Source organism: Cydia splendana, chromosome Z, assembly GCF_910591565.1.
Source record: "Cydia splendana chromosome Z, ilCydSple1.2, whole genome shotgun sequence".
NCBI lineage: Eukaryota > Metazoa > Arthropoda > Insecta > Lepidoptera > Tortricidae > Cydia > Cydia splendana.
This window is the reverse complement of record NC_085987.1, coordinates 2145272-2157240: the sequence shown is the minus strand read 5'-3', so window position 1 is coordinate 2157240 and position 11969 is coordinate 2145272. Positions and strand designations below refer to the sequence as shown.

Genomic DNA, 11969 nt, shown 5'->3' with positions numbered 1-11969 from the left:
TGGGGTTGATGAACATTTATTATTTTGATTTTAGACCGTATAGGGTCAGTTTACCGTCCGGTGTCAGTTTCCGTCCACTTGACGGATTAGTAAATAATACATTTCATTTATAATTTGCTACTTGCGAAATATATTTTTTATGTAAGTAGATAGATAAATGGTTTAGATATTAAGAATTGCAATAAGTCCAAATTTGTGCAGCAATGAAGGTTTATATTCAAATTTCGTCAAGTGGACGAAAACTAGAGCCGGACGAAAACTAGCGCAATGACCCTACCTACTTGTTATTCTATTTTAAACGTTTTTACACAACGTTTATTTCCTAATAATTAATTTATTTCGCTCTCAAGTAGACATGAATATCATCATCACACACCTCAAAAGCCTCCAAAACCCCCATCACTACGCAGTGAAAGTGTTTGTTATGTCACCAGCGGCCCTGCGCAGCAGTCGCGCGCAGACTGCCATGCCGCGCGCACGCTGACATGTCACCAAACATGCCGAATATGATCGCGATCTTAGTGCTACTGTGTAGTGCCTTTGCGGCGGAGCTGAAAGAAAACCCTAGGGAAGAACGACTAAGAAGCGCCTTAATAGACGCTTTCCAGAATATAAAAGGAGCTAAACTCCCCGAGGGAAACTCGGATTTAATCGGATCAGTGCTCACGAAATCTTCGACAACTGAAGATTCTTTCGATTTATTCGCGGACGATGACGGTCTGACGTTCGCAGAAGCTTTCGAGCAACCTAAAACGTCCAGCACCGAAAAGTCGCACTACGTCCAGCATATAATAAAGAGCGCGAGAGAGAAAACTACGTCGAAACCGAAAGATGTTTTAACGAAATTGAGCGATTCCATACGAAATACGGTGAACGAAAGCAGAGCTTTAAGGAGTAACTCCTCAATCGTTGGTATTGAAGAGATGCTGAGGGTTTTCGATGCCGATATATTAGTGAGTCAGTGGGATGAGCTGCAAAAGATGGTGAACGGAAGCTGCCTTGAGGACATGCAGGAATACATCGAGGGACTAAGGGAGAAGAGCCTTTGGGCCCTGAAAAGTAAGTGATAGTTATAGCTAAGCGAATTTTACACCCTATATAATCAACCGTGCAATTTTTTTAACTAGTAATAAGATTTTTTCCGGTTTATTCCAAAAGTACCGAAAAAGTTGGGAATAATCTCTAAAACTTTCGAAGGCTCCATATTAAGTGACTTTTTTAATAGTTTTAGTTATTTTATTAGGTAACTTCAAATCTTCTATGTATGATATTTGTTGGAGTTGGGATTTCAAGCTTATCATTTTTTTAGTACATGTATGTAAGTTAGCTATAGCGAATTTTTATTTACATTAAGTGTTTATTTTTTGGTAGAGTGATTTCGGTTATTCAAAATATCAAGGAACTATTTGTCACACATCTGAACGAACAGCATATTCATAATTAGCATTGTGGCAAAGAGAATTTTCCAAAATTGCAAAGTTCCCATGGAATGTTCTCGGACTTTTTTTCGGCACGTTTAAGTATTGCCTAACCTTACAGTTAGTTGCGATTTCTACTAGACTTGATATTTGGGTCAAACACAAAATGTGTTCTCATCTTTCCTGTAGACATACATAAAAGTTAAGGGCTATTAAGTTTTATTTTCTTATAACCCTTATCCACATGAAAAGGTACTCCTTTTATTTGGATAAGTATGATAAAATCATTACTTACATGCAGCTGTAAACTATTGCCCACAGGAAAGAAAACTTAGTGTGTTCGCGCGAACTGTACAGTTTTCTCTTTTGTGTATGTCTACAGGAAAGATGTGAACACAGTTTTGTGTTTGGCCCATTTATAGTATTCTATAATTTCTCATTGAAAATTTCCAGAAATTTTCAGATATTTTGGGAATAATTAACAACTTGGACATTGCTATTCATAATTAATATTACAGCCAAATAAGATAAAATATCACCAAAAATATCGGTCGTATTTAGAATACGACCTTTTTTGAATTTGTAGGAATTAAAGTACCTAATATTATGTTTTTTTGTTTTTACTAGCTGTGGATGAGCTTCTGATTTTTAATATTCGAAATTCTACGCCACTATAACTTAGCAAATAAGCTACATGATATAAATCATCATCATCATCATCATCATCATCATTCAATTGCCCTTATCCCATTCATTCCCATTCTCTCTGTCGCCCGTCATCTCATCAATACTGCATTCATTTCAACCACATAGGTATCGTAACTATTTTTGAAGTGAAAACTTCTTTAGCGGCGCTGTGCACTTTTTGTGATGGGGAAAAAATGTTAAACTCGCGACAGCGCAAGACGTACGACGCTTCGTAAGACGGACACGTGACCTTATCGAAAAACTGTTACAATGTCATTGAGTTTTCACTTCTGCCGGCACTCCCGCGGAGTGCAACCCGTTGTTTTTTTTACAGATGGATTTTCTAATTTTCTTTGGGATAAATTCGAAAGCGGGATAATTTTGATAATCGCTAATATCTACTAAAGTAAGTACTTTCTACTGTTGCAACACTTGCAACAGTGCAAGATGCATTGGTAAGCGTTGCAGTAGCGTCAGGTAAGTGTTGCGGAAGTATGAAGTGCTTCTAGTCTAGTTTAGTAGTTTAGCGATTATCAAAATTAACCCGTTGTCGAAGTTACCCCAATGCGAAAGTAACTCTGTTTCTTCTTCACGCTGAAACCGCTGAACCGATTTAGATGAAATTTGGTAGGTATAGAGATAGTTAGAAACCCGAGGAAGGACAAAGGGTAGTTTTATCAATCATCATCATCCAGGCAGACGTGACGCAGACGAAATCGCGTGCAAAAGCTAGATGAATATCATCATCATCTTCCTAATAATGGCTCACGGGAGCCTTGGGTCCGCTTGGCAACTAATCCCAAGTATTGGCGTATGCACTAGTTTTTACAAAAGCGACTGCCATCCTGACCGTCCAACCCAGAGGGTAATCTAGGCTTTTTTGGGATTAGTCCGGTTTCCTCACGATGTTTTCCTTCAACGAAAAGCGACTGGTAAATATCAAATGATATTAACCGCCTAAGTTTTCATTCATCGATCATATACCTATGTAAGACGTAATAAACTAATACATATACGTACCTATGCCTAAAGAAACATACGATTTTACAATGCTGCTAATATAATAAGCTATCAAATCGTGAAACTATACTTATCTTCAAGATCATACTAGTGGAAATATGGAAAATTCTGTCTCTACTAGTTTTAGAAGAATATCATCATCATCTTCCTCGCGTTGTTCCGGCTTTTTGGTTATACAGACAGGCACATATCAGATTTGGTAAGCGCAACAAATGGGTATCTATCTTTCTTAATTCTTGAATGTTGTGAACTCATTTCTTAATATGTATGTATAACATTAATTGCCATCTAGATTCCAGCAACGATTAGCAATCTAACCCAAATCTTAATCTTAAATATTCATAAATATTATGTTATGAGCGAATTCAGGTTTACATAAGACCTAGCTGTGCGATTTTTAACATTTAGTGATAATGTTGGTTCTTTGGTTAGACTATGTCCCGAACCCCGGTGTAGATTTCATTCGATAGCGTGACGCGCGTTCACGTTTGCGTTATGTCTATTTTTATATGGGATTTTAAACAGCACGCCAAGCGGGAAGTTTTTGAAACTCAAAATCCCATACAAAAAACGCGCGTCATGTCTACATGAAAATTCGATTTTAATTAAAGTAAATACTTTACACTTGGTCCCTTTGTCATGCGATCAGAAAAAACCGGCCAAGTGCGAGTCGGACTCGCGCACGAAGAGTTCCGTACCATTACGCAAAAAACGACAAAAAAATCATTTTTTTTGTATGGGAGCCCCACTTAAATATTTATTTTATTTTGTTTTTAGTACTTGTTGTTATAGCGGCAACAGAAATACATCATCTGTGAAAATTTCAACTGCCTAGCTATCACGGTTCTCGAGTTACAGCCTGGTGACAGACAGACGGACGGACGGACGGACAGACGGACAGACGGACAGACGGGCAGATGGACAGACCGACAAACGGACAGCGGAGTCTTAGTAATAGGGTCCCTTTGGGTACGGAACCCTAAAAATTGTGGGAGCTCCTCAAATATAGGTTTTATAAGCACGCCAAACCCGAATCAAACCGAAGCAAACTCAAATCGGGAATCTGGCATACGTTGCCGGCGATGGCCTAGCCAGACATAGCCACTGGACAGTGATCTGTGGAAAAATTGGGGGAGGTTTTGGTCAGCAGTGGGATACTACAGGCTCCAAATAATAATAATAAGTATTACACTTAAAAAACCTTCAATATTCTAGGTATTCTAACTTCATATTTGACATCTTAAAGTCAACGGTATAAAAGTAAACCACTTTTTTTCTAATGTTTACTTTGGCAAAACATATCACCGGTCTCTCTCGAACTCTCGTGTTGGAAAGAGATGTACATACAATTAACACATATATACTCTCCAAACATTGTGTACTTATTCGATTATTGTATGTTCATGAACATCATTTTATTTAGGTCGAGGCGTAAAGCTAAGTTTGGAGTGACTCTCGAAGGAAACCAAAGGTATGGTGCGCCGCGCCGTGCCAAACATGCGACAAAAAGAAATTATTATACTTATATGGGGCTATTCATAAATTACGTCATTTCAAATTAGGGGGGGGGGGGGGGTCTGGACATCGGATGACGGTAGCATGAAGTAGGAGGAAATGGGGTCATTTGAAGCATGATTTTTGGATGATTATAGGGGTGGGGGGGGGGGGTCAAAAATCGTCAAAAATCGATGACGTAATTTATGGACAGCCCCTATGGCCGTCGCGCGGGTTTTTATATTTTATCTGAAAAACACTGAAAATATACTTCTGTTTAAAATTTTGCTGGTCAGATCCCTCTACTATGTCACTAGCCTATATTTTATACTAAAATAATACTGCTATGGTATGCAGGGTGGCGCGATATACAACAACTGAAAATAAATTATACCTACGTGATTTTTAGGGTTCGTAACCAAAGGGTAAAAACGGGACCCTATTACTAAGACTCTGCTGTCCATCTGTCCGTCTGTCTGTCATCAGGCTGTAACTCATGAACCGTGATAGCTAGACAGACAGAGCATTGAGTATTAGGTAATAAAAAATCCTTAATCTGAACGGGAACTTTCTAAGTGGAAATTTGCATGAGAAGTTTCTCATGAAAGTTTCCGGATATTTCGGGAATTTTAAGAATTTTCTGCGGGCATGTTACATTGCTACTTCTAAGGGTCACTTGCACCATTTACTAACCAGGAGTTAACCGGTTAAGCCTGGAGTTACCATGGTTACCAGAACAATTTGACACTAGGTTAACGGTTTAACGGGTTTACCCCGGGTTAGTGGGATGGTGCAAGTGGCGCTAAACGGCCTTGAAATATTACTAATAAAAACAGCTAAAAGCACTGACTAAATTTCCATAGTTTTTGCGTAATTATTACACTTCATGACGAATCTCTGCAGCAGAGAAACTGCTTACTATTACATAAAACCTTTAAATCGGTACACGGAACTCTTGCGCAGGCCACGCAAAAACGTCATAAGTGCCCTTTGGATTAACAAAAGTACCATAGCAATTTCAACCTTGTTACGTAGGTGTTAAAGTGCATGTTTGGTTGGATAGAGCTTGCAGTTAATCTCTTTTAGAGTTGAGGAGTTGATGTTAGTTTACCTCACTTTCCTTAAATATGAGGTTCTATCGTGACATGCGCTTGGCCATTGTGTTAAGAGGAAAGGGGACGGCCGCTTCTCCATACAAACAGTCCCCATTTTCCTCTCTGGTTAATAATTTGATGTAGCATATTGACCATAAGCTATGTATGCCCCTTCGTTTGACTTTTTTCGTTTTTTTAGAACACTAAAAACTATTGAGTTGAAATTTAAACCATATAGACCTGAGTCTACGGTCCCTTGAAGCTGTGAAAAAATCTAACTTCTAAGTTAACGTAAAAAAATGTACCTACGGCCGTTGAGACGCCCCCCGCCCCGAGAACTATGAAATTTGACAAGTAATAACGTCTTACACACAAGTACAGGGAAAAATCTCAAAACTATAAATTTGTAAGAAATAAAAAAGATATAAATAAAATAAGAAATAAGTTAAATTTGTACGGAATCCTCGGTGGGTGAGTCCGTCTCGCACTTGTCCGGTTTTACATTACACCAACCTACCTATAAGAGTTAGGAGCGAAAAACAAATTTTTAAATGGTTAGAAGCTCTTACCCTTTCAAAATTTGTTTTTCGCTGTACTTGTGTGTAAAACGTTATGATTATCTCTGTCTATGATTGAAATGAGACAGTCCTTTGACAAACTATATATGGTCAAAGGTGGTATGGTTTATCAAAGGACTGTGTCATTTCAATCATAGACAGAGATAATCATACTATCTTTGTCTTACACTAGTACTAGCACCCATAAGAAAAGGATGAATATAGTTTTCCTGGTTCTTACTGACTGACAAATTGGTTTGACCAACTATAATAATTAAAATTTCGATATAATCAAACGATGGGACATAGCTGTGCTTGATATAGGTAGATCAAATTGTGTCAAAATATTATCAATAATGTTAATATCCAGAGAGGAAAATAGGAACTACGTTTGTATGGAAAGGCCGTTTGTGACGGTCATCTACTCGTACGTCTTATGTTTTTGAGATAAGGTTTTTGAACTGATAGTTAACGAGTCAATGTAACCTTCATGTTTTCAAGTAGGTAATATTACTATTTGCTTGGCTTAGCCGGTAATATCGGCGAATGCGTGAAATTTTTGTATATGACGTATTAGGTCCAAGGGGACAGAATATTTTTTTATTTCCGATATCGGAATGCGTATTACACTAATGCCCATGGCCTTGTAGCCACAGGCAATAAGGTCTGATCAAACATTGGACACCGGCTGTTTGCGTAGACGGACAAACACACATACGTGTCACGTAATAGGTACATACATTACGACAGATTTCCTCTTAGTTCGCTTTGAATCTAAGCTTTTACTTCGTTGCTTTGGTCCTGGGCTCCTGGGCCATTTTATTTAAAGATAATAAAGTTATACAGTCGCCATCAGATATATCGGAGCGGCCGAGGTGCTCAAAAATACCTGAGCACGCACTCTAGCACCTTGACAATAGAGGCGTGTTCAGATATTTGTGAACACTTTGGCCGCTCCGATAGGTATATCTCATTTTACAAATATGTATATACATTACTGTTTTTTGAAGAATAGGGAATTTTTACGTTAGTTCTGAGAAATAAGTAAACTTAAGGATGACTCACGCTAGACCAGGTCGGGCCCGGGCCGAGGTCTAGCGTGAGTCATCCATACTGCTCTAACCGTGGCTCTAACAGTGTAACTAACGATTACAATTTTTCATGGCATTTGCACTTGATTAAAACGTTAAAAAAATTCAATATAAAAACCAAAATGTTGCTTCAGTTCCTGATAAGATTGTTGCTGGTCCAACCACTGGTACTAACTACACAGAATCCTGTTTTTTTTTATCTGTTGCCTGGCTATTCCTAAACCTTATTGCAATATACATAAAGTCCAACGCCGGTCACCGAGTGCACAAGAGAAGTCCATCACGTAGCACTCTCTGTTTCGGCGACCTACTTGCCGGTTGCGCAATCGGCCGAGAAAGGTTGATATGCCACTTTTGTTATCGAGCTTGCGAGATGCCGGCCATAGCTTATAGTGGACAAGTCTTCACTACTGGCCTCTACCACATAATAAGTAAACATTTTTTGTATGATGATGATGAATTCCTGTTATCCCTCATTAGGGATATAGGACTCGCAGAAGAATCCTGCATTTGTCACGATCTTGAGCGGCTACTTCCAGCTCTTTCCAGCCGAGTCCAGTTGGGCCAGCCTCCTCAACTGATTGCCTCCATGTTTTTGTATGATATAGGAGGCAAACGAGCACCAGAAGGATTGTAAGTGCGTTGCCAGACTTTAAGATAAAAGTACCCTCGTTCCTTGAAGGTTTGAAGCTCGTATCAGTCCGGAAATACCGCAGACCACAGCTCATTCCATAGTTTAGCTGTGCGATGCAGGAAGTTTCAGGAGAAACGCACAGTTGAGGACTGCCAACCATCTACGATACACCCCGTTCTGAGTTATGGATGTCATCTATGTACCTCTATCTATACTTCTCGCGTCGATTGATGGTCCCTGTGACAGTTCCTTCATTCTCATTTGCTTGGACTTAATATTCGAGTATAAAACGCGACACCTTAGGTACTCTACTATATACTAGAGAAATATCAAATACTTTCGGTTATTTTATCGTATTTTTTTAATTTAAAGAAATGAGTACTTGAGTCCGTGCACGGCCCCAGCCAGCTGTAGCAGTGGCAGTTTGTATGACAGGTTTTGGACTTTATTTTTAAGTCATTAAGTGTCGTAACTCGTAATAGATTTACTTAATACACTAAGGCCCACTTGCACCATTCCACTAACCCGGGGTTAACCGGTTAAACATGGAGTAACCATGGTTACCAGTACAATTTGACACTGGGTTAACGGTTTAACCGGTTAAGCCCGGGTTAGTGGGATGGTGCAAGTGGCGCTAAAAAGCAACTGTATGCCGCTTACACGCGACTGAAACACCAACTTTACGAGCATGACAAATGAAAATAAAATAATAACCACAAACAAAGGGGCTGTCCATAAATTACGTCATCGTTTTTTGTCGATTTTTGACCCCCCCCCCCCCTTCCTCCTAAAATCATCCAAAAATCATGCTTTTAATGACCCCGTTTCCTCCTACATCATGCTACCATCATCCGATGTCCAGACCCCCCCCCCCCCCTAATTTGAAATGACGTCATTTATGAATAGCCCCAAAGCTTGTAAAATAACAAACACAACTCATTATTATTACCCAATAAAAATGACACCATGCAATTCATTGTAATCTTTGTGATATACACTGTTCTAATCAAATAAGGCTTATATTTGTATCACGTTGTTTGGAGATATGACTTTCTCGCAACGTGAGGAAACATTGACATTATATCGTAATGGACGAAAATTTGGAACAGACCCAGTTACTCAAGGCCGGTGGGTATAATGCAATTAGTAATGCCGTTTTTTTTTAGGGTTCCGTACCCAAAAGGTAAAACGGGACCCTATTACTAAGACTTCGCTGTCCGTCCGTCCGTCTGTCTGTCACCAGGCAGTCACTAGACAGTTGAAATTTTCACAGATGATGTATTTCTGTTGCCGCTATAACAACAAATACTAAAAACAGAATAAAATAAAGATTTAAATGGGGCTCCCATACAACAAACGTGATTTTTGACCAAAGTTAAGCATAGTCGGGCGTGGTTAGTACTTGGATGGGTGACCGTTTTTTTTTTTGCATTTATTTCCGTTTTTTTTTTATTATGGTACGGAACCCTTCGTGCGCGAGTCCGACTCGCACTTGCCCGGTTTTTTAATATAATATACAATACTTTCTGCGACCAACCGAAGTAGACAAACCGACTGTAGATATTGACAGAAATTCTTTAATATCATTGTAAATCTTAGTGTTAATTAATAAATCGTCACAATATTTGTAAAAACTTAAATGTGTACTTCTAGTACTAGACCAAGGATGATATTTTCTGTTGATAATTATGAAAAATATTTTAAGAAAACAATGTCTACACACTATTTTGATTTGACAAGCGACTTGTGTAAAAAAATATATTGAGTTGTTTGTAACTATATTACCTAATTAAATATATATTGCCTCTAAATTATAGGAATTTTACCAATAAAAAAATAAAGTACCTATACTGCAAAACGTAATTCAAGACCAAGAAAAGTAAGAAAATGTTGCCACTTTTTACTAGCGCGTCTTGTATTTATGTAAAAATAAGTAAATAAAAGTACTTTTTTAAATCGTAGGACTAAAATTACTAATAAATAAATTATCTTGGAGTGATTATTTATCAAAAGGAATTTACTATTTTACAAACAAATTATTGCAGTGGCAACATTGTCTTACTTTTTTTGGTCTTGAATTACGTTTTGCAGTATACATATACACTAAACTACGTAAAATTGAAGTGCAGTAGGGCTACCGCCAATACCGAAAATCGTCAATTGCGGGCATTTTTCTCTGTCACTCTAATTACGCCTTCATTGGCACTTTGCGAATCTTCAGATTTGCGAATTTCGGTTTTCGCGGTAGCCCCTCAGAACTAGGCCTCGAGAGCGCGTTGATGTCATATGTCCTATAGTGAGGAAAATCAGGACTACGTTTGTATGAAAAGGTGATTTCGCTCCTCCGGGTCCTCCGTCCCACTTTCTTAACATTCTCATCTCCGGTACATGCAATCTCTTTTCATCCGTCACCTTACGTTTCTAGACCTATAAATTATATTTGTTTTACCTCAACCGTATTTTGTAATTGGTAAAGCAAGAGGAAAATACCCCAAACCGATTGACCCTCATTTAAAAATCGATTGTATTACCACAGCAGAAGGTTGGTTATCAACCGTCGAGTCGCCCTCCCATTTCTACCATTTCTTCATAGTGGTTTCCTCACGGTATTATGTAAGGAATTACTCATAACAGCAGCTTGGTCTTAGCTCATGATTTTAAATGATTAACTAGATTGTTGTTACATATTAATTTCTCATCTGCAAAGAGAGTAAAATAGGATTTTGCTCCCAAGGGAGAGATTTCTTATTGACTGTAAGCGGACGCTCCTGGCCCATATTATAGTTTCTCGAATTCTCGGAGCGCTCGCAGGAGGAAATTTCACAACGGACACTTATTTTAACTAAATATGTATATTTAATATTAATAGATGTCAATGTTGTGTGAGTTTTATAACATTTGCTTATAATAAACTTTGTGTCGTTAGGTACTCAAATATTGCTCCTCCAGTGACCTCTAATGTAAAAAGACGTTTCCTGTTAATTATTTTAAGACAGACTAATAATAGTTATTTGTTTTACAAGGGGACAATGTTATTGTTTAAGTCTTCGTGCTAACATTGATATCCGAGCAAGCGAAAATTTCCAAAATTGAACTACCTTTTTTGTGATAGGTATTTTTGTAAAATGTGAGTTTAAAAACATGAGTTTATACCTCTAAAAATATTGTCCTACTAGATAATGTCTGCAACGATTTTGATAGCACACGCAGTGCAAGTGTAAAAATTAACCCCCTTATTCATAAAACTTTACAAGCCTCAATTATGTCTCAATTAGTTAATTTATGTTTTATCCCTTTCTATACATACATAGGTCAAAATTACAGATGAAGACAAATCAGTAATAGATAAACGTCGAAAATCGCCTGAATCGCTTCGGGAAAAGGATGGTACGGCCGTGCGTCTTTGTTTTGCTCGACTTGGCGGGGGCACTGCCGTGCCCCCAGATTGAGGCTTGTGAGTTATGAATAACTCCATAATTAATTAAATACTTAATAATTAAACGGTTCGGAGAAAATCTGAAATAGTTTGGTAGGTACTTGGTGCTTTGAACCTATACCAAGATTACCAAGCCTTGATGACAATAAAATTAATATAACAGCAAACATCACGAAACGGCTTGCTAAAAAGAGGACCTTCATTGTCACCACGTCGATAACAGCCATCATAAGCCCGCTCTGACGTGACTCTCACCACGCCGGACGCCCATAGGCGTCATGTAATTATGCAAAGTTGCGTCCACATTGCAAATCTTGCGATTGTATAAGCAGAGGCTAAGTGGATTTAGATAGATTTCTTTTTTCAAGGCCGCTACACGCATGCGTCATATTTTCGTACTATCACACCGTTAGAGCGTTTCCTCATTGTTCGATCCGATGTTGGACATCGGATACAAACTACAAAGAAGCAAAAAGTAGGTATATGGACCACAAGTCACAACTGCCGCTTCGTTTGTATATATATATATATATATATA

General features: G+C 38.3%; 1 protein-coding gene across 1 annotated transcript in view; it reads left to right on the top strand.

Moving 5' to 3' along the window:
- Positions 1-377: 377 nt before the first annotated feature.
- The window catches only part of LOC134804981 (O-acyltransferase like protein-like), a 52395-nt gene continuing 40803 nt past the window's right edge, over positions 378-11969 (top strand). Inside the window, exon 1 of the mRNA XM_063778273.1 lies at positions 378-1059. Coding sequence (XP_063634343.1) covers positions 486-1059 — 574 coding nt within the window. The 5' untranslated portion in view covers positions 378-485. The remainder of the gene's footprint in view (positions 1060-11969) is intronic.